The sequence below is a fragment of the Oncorhynchus keta genome, chromosome 23 (assembly GCF_023373465.1).
Source record: "Oncorhynchus keta strain PuntledgeMale-10-30-2019 chromosome 23, Oket_V2, whole genome shotgun sequence".
Classification (NCBI taxonomy): Eukaryota; Metazoa; Chordata; class Actinopteri; order Salmoniformes; family Salmonidae; genus Oncorhynchus; species Oncorhynchus keta.
In genome coordinates, this window is record NC_068443.1 from 3,591,016 (window position 1) to 3,596,015 (window position 5,000).

At 46.6% G+C, this 5,000-nt stretch overlaps 1 protein-coding gene across 1 annotated transcript in view; it reads right to left on the bottom strand.

Annotated features, from left to right (window-relative positions):
• Window positions 1–5,000, bottom strand: part of LOC118381343 (collagen alpha-1(XI) chain-like) — a 215,317-nt gene that overhangs the window by 102,578 nt on the left and 107,739 nt on the right. The window contains exons 17-18 of the mRNA XM_052475964.1: window positions 4,460–4,513; window positions 3,929–3,982 (exon numbers count right to left, since the gene is read on the bottom strand). Coding sequence (XP_052331924.1) covers window positions 3,929–3,982; window positions 4,460–4,513 — 108 coding nt within the window. The remainder of the gene's footprint in view (window positions 1–3,928; window positions 3,983–4,459; window positions 4,514–5,000) is intronic.

A 5,000-nucleotide genomic window follows, 5' to 3' on the forward strand; every position in this document is an offset into this window, starting at 1 on the left:
TAGGAGAGAATAGAAGAGACAGGAAGGGAGATGGAGATAGGAGAGAATAGAAGAGACAGGAAGGAGATGGAGATAGAGAGAATAGAAGAGACAGGAAGGGAGATGGAGATAGGAGAGAATAGAGGAGACAGGAAGGAGATGGAGATAGGAGAGAATAGAGGAGACAGGAAGGAGATGGAGATAGGAGAGAATAGAGGAGACAGGAAGGAGATGGAGATAGGAGAGAATAGAGGAGACAGGAAGGAGATGGAGATAGGAGAGAATAGAAGAGACAGGAAGGAGATGGAGATAGGAGAGAATAGAGGAGACAGGAAGGAGATGGAGATAGGAGAGAATAGAAGAGACAGGAAGGGAGATGGAGTTAGGAGAGAATAGAGGAGACAGGAAGGGAGATGGAGATAGGAGAGAATAGAGGAGACAGGAAGGGAGATGGAGATAGGAGAGAATAGAGGAGACAGGAAGGAGATGGAGTTAGGAGAGAATAGAGGAGACAGGAAGGAGATGGAGATAGGAGAGAATAGAGGAGACAGGAAGGGAGATGGAGATAGGAGAGAATAGAGGAGACAGGAAGGAGATGGAGATAGGAGAGAATAGAAGAGACAGGAAGGGAGATGGAGATAGGAGAGAATAGAGGAGAAAGGAAGGAGATTGAGATAGGAGAGAATAGAGGAGACAGGAAGGGAGATGGAGTTAGGAGAGAATAGAGGAGACAGGAAGGAGATGGAGATAGGAGAGAATAGAAGAGACAGGAAGGAGATGGAGATAGGAGAGAATAGAGGAGACAGGAAGGGAGATGGAGATAGGAGAGAATAGAGGAGACAGGAAGGAGATGGAGATAGGAGAGAATAGAGGAGACAGGAGATGGAGATAGGAGAGAATAGAGGAGACAGGAAGGAGATGGAGATAGGAGAGAATAGAGGAGACAGGAAGGGAGATGGAGATAGGAGAGAATAGAGGAGACAGGAAGGAGATGGAGATAGGAGAGAATAGAGGAGACAGGAAGGAGATGGAGATAGGAGAGAATAGAGGAGACAGGAAGGGAGATGGAGATGGGAGAGAATAGAGGAGACAGGAAGGAGATGGAGATAGGAGAGAATAGAGGAGACAGGAAGGGAGATGGAGATAGGAGAGAATAGAGGAGACAGGAAGGGAGATGGAGATAGGAGAGAATAGAGGAGACAGGAAGGGAGATGGAGATAGGAGAGAATAGAGGAGACAGGAAGGAGATGGAGATAGGAGAGAATAGAGGAGACAGGAAGGAGATGGAGATAGGAGAGAATAGAGGAGACAGGAAGGAGATGGAGATAGGAGAGAATAGAAGAGACAGGAAGGGAGATGGAGATAGGAGAGAATAGAGGAGACAGGAAGGGAGATGGAGATAGGAGAGAATAGAGGAGACAGGAAGGAGATGGAGATAGGAGAGAATAGAGGAGACAGGAAGGGAGATGGAGATAGGAGAGAATAGAGGAGACAGGAAGGGAGATGGAGATAGGAGAGAATAGAGGAGACAGGAAGGAGATGGAGATAGGAGAGAATAGAAGAGACAGGAAGGGAGATGGAGATAGGAGAGAATAGAAGAGACAGGAAGGAGATGGAGATAGGAGAGAATAGAGGAGACAGGAAGGAGATGGAGATAGGAGAGAATAGAGGAGACAGGAAGGGAGATGGAGATAGAGAGAATAGAGGAGACAGGAAGGAGATGGAGATAGGAGAGAATAGAGGAGACAGGAAGGGAGATGGAGATAGGAGAGAATAGAGGAGACAGGAAGGGAGATGGAGATAGGAGAGAATAGAGGAGACAGGAAGGGAGATGGAGATAGGAGAGAATAGAGGAGACAGGAAGGAGATGGAGATAGAGAGAATAGAGGAGACAGGAAGGGAGATGGAGATAGGAGAGAATAGAGGAGACAGGAAGGAGATGGAGATAGGAGAGAATAGAGGAGACAGGAAGGGAGATGGAGAGAATAGAGGAGACAGGGAGATGGAGATAGGAGAGAATAGAGGAGACAGGAAGGGAGATGGAGATAGGAGAGAATAGAGGAGACAGGAAGGGAGATGGAGATAGGAGAGAATAGAGGAGACAGGAAGGGAGATGGAGATAGGAGAGAATAGAGGAGACAGGAGGGGAGATGGAGATAGGAGAGAATAGAGGAGACAGGAAGGGAGATGGAGATAGGAGAGAATAGAGGAGACAGGAAGGAGATGGAGATAGGAGAGAATAGAGGAGACAGGAGATGGAGATAGGAGAGAATAGAGGAGACAGGAGATGGAGATAGGAGAGAATAGAGGAGACAGGAAGGGAGATGGAGATAGGAGAGAATAGAGGAGACAGGAAGGGAGATGGAGATAGGAGAGAATAGAGGAGACAGGAAGGGAGATGGAGATAGGAGAGAATAGAGGAGACAGGAAGGGAGATGGAGATAGGAGAGAATAGAGGAGACAGGAAGGAGATGGAGATAGGAGAGAATAGAGGAGACAGGAGATGGAGATAGGAGAGAATAGAGGAGACAGGAAGGAGATGGAGATAGGAGAGAATAGAGGAGACAGGAAGGAGATGGAGATAGGAGAGAATAGAGGAGACAGGAAGGGAGATGGAGATAGGAGAGAATAGAGGAGACAGGAAGGAGATGGAGATAGGAGAGAATAGAAGAGACAGGAAGGAGATGGAGATAGGAGAGAATAGAAGAGACAGGAAGGAGATGGAGATAGGAGAGAATAGAGGAGACAGGAAGGGAGATGGAGATAGGAGAGAATAGAGGAGACAGGAAGGAAGGAGATGGAGATAGGAGAGAATAGAGGAGACAGGAAGGGAGATGGAGATAGGAGAGAATAGAGGAGACAGGAAGGGAGATGGAGATAGGAGAGAATAGAGGAGACAGGAAGGGAGATGGAGATAGGAGAGAATAGAGGAGACAGGAAGGGAGATGGAGATAGGAGAGAATAGAGGATATACGGGCCCCGAATTCCACATACTACAAACTCAGCACTGTTGTACTAAGGAGTTTCTCTTCTACCAAGGGCCAGTTCAAAGTGTGTGTGTGTGTGTGTGTGTGTGTGTGTGTGTGTGTGTGTGTGTGTGTGTGTGTGTGTGTGTGTGTGTGTGTGTGTGTGTGTGTGTGTGTGTGTGGGGGGACCTCTAAAGGCAAGTTCAAAGTGTGTGTGTGTGTGTGTGTGAGGGACCTCTAAAGGCAAGTTCAAAGTGTGTGTGTGTGTGTGTGTGTGTGTGTGTGTGTGTGTGTGTGTGTGTGTGTGTGTGTGTGTGTGTGTGTGTGTGTGTGTGTGGGGGGGACCTCTAAAGGCGAGTTCAAAGTGTGTGTGTGTGTGTGAGGGACCCTAAAGGCAAGTTCAAGTGTGTGTGTGTGTGTGTGTGTGTGTGTGTGTGTGTGTGTGTGTGTGTGTGTGTGTGTGTGTGTGTGTGTGTGTGTGTGTGTGTGTGTGTGTGTGTGTGTGTGTGTGGGGGGACCTCTAAAGGCGAGTTCAAAGTGTGTGTGTGTGTGTGTGAGGGACCTCTAAAGGCAAGTTCAAAGTGTGTGTGTGTGTGTGTGTGTGTGTGTGTGTGTGTGTGTGTGTGTGTGTGTGTGTGTGTGTGTGTGTGTGTGTGGGACCTCTAAAGGCAAGTTCAAAATGTGTGTGTGTGTGTGTGTGTGTGGGACCTCCAAAGGCAAGTTCAAAGTGTGTGTGTCTGTTAAACACACACACAACACACAGCTAGAAACGAGACGTTGACTGAAGTGCACGTTGGCCCTCTCTCTACTCTGACTAGGGGTTATCCTGTCACTGCTTCTGACACTGCAGTTAGTGCCCAGTAATGAGTGAGTCTTGAGTTTCACAGATAGATAGATAGTTGGCCCATCAATAAACAGCATGCTGATCGGTTTAGCTTTAGCTCAACAAGCTCATCAGGCTGCGTGGTTCATTTAACACCTACCCTGTGTCCCTTCTCTCCGGGGAGACCTGGTAACCCATCGAATCCTCGGTCCCCCTGTACAGGTCACAGCCGAAACGACAACAACAGGAGAGATCAGCATCGCATCACATCTCCCAATGTCAGTAGACACATTTACAGTAGTGAAAGAGTAGAGGCTGAATATAGTACTACTGTTTTATAGTTAAAGTTTAGAGGCTGAATATAGTACTACATAATGATCTGCTTAATAGTTAAAGAGTAGAGGCTGAATATAGTACTACATAATGATCTGTTTTATAGTTAAAGAGTAGAGGCTGAATATAGTACTACATAATGATCTGCTTAATAGTTAAAGAGTAGAGGCTGAATATAGTACTACATAATGATCTGCTTAATAGTTAAAGAGTAGAGGCTGAATATAGTACTACATAATGATCTGCTTAATAGTTAAAGAGTAGAGGCTGAATATAGTACTACATAATGCTCTGCTTAATAGTTAAAGAGTAGTGGCAATATATGTTGGTGGATACCTGCTGCAGGGGTTGTACATACCTTACCCCCCGACTCTCCTGGCATACCCCTGGAACCATCAGCTCCATTACGGCCCTGTGGGAAACATACCCAAGGTTATACCAGAGGTCATATCCGAGGTTATACCAGAGGTCATTCCAGAGGTCATACCAGAGGTCATACCCGAGGTCATTCCAGAGATCATACCAGAGGTCATACCCGAGGTCATACCAGAGGTCATACCAGAGGTCATATCCGAGGTTATACCAGAGGTCATTCCAGAGGTCATTCCAGAGGTCATACCTGAGGTCATACCAGAGGTGATACTAGAGGCCATACCCGAGGTCATACCCAAGGTTATACCAGAGGTCATTCCAGAGGTCATACCAGAGGTCATACCAGAGGTCATTCCAGAGGTTATACCAGAGGTCATTCCAGAGGTTATACCAGAGGTCATACCAGAGGTCATTACGTTTCCTAAATAAAGGATGTATAAACAGATGCACGTGTATTAACACAGGACATTATTATTGTTGTTGTCTGTGAATCAAAAGAGGTAATTGGGTTCATCTGAGTCTAGAGA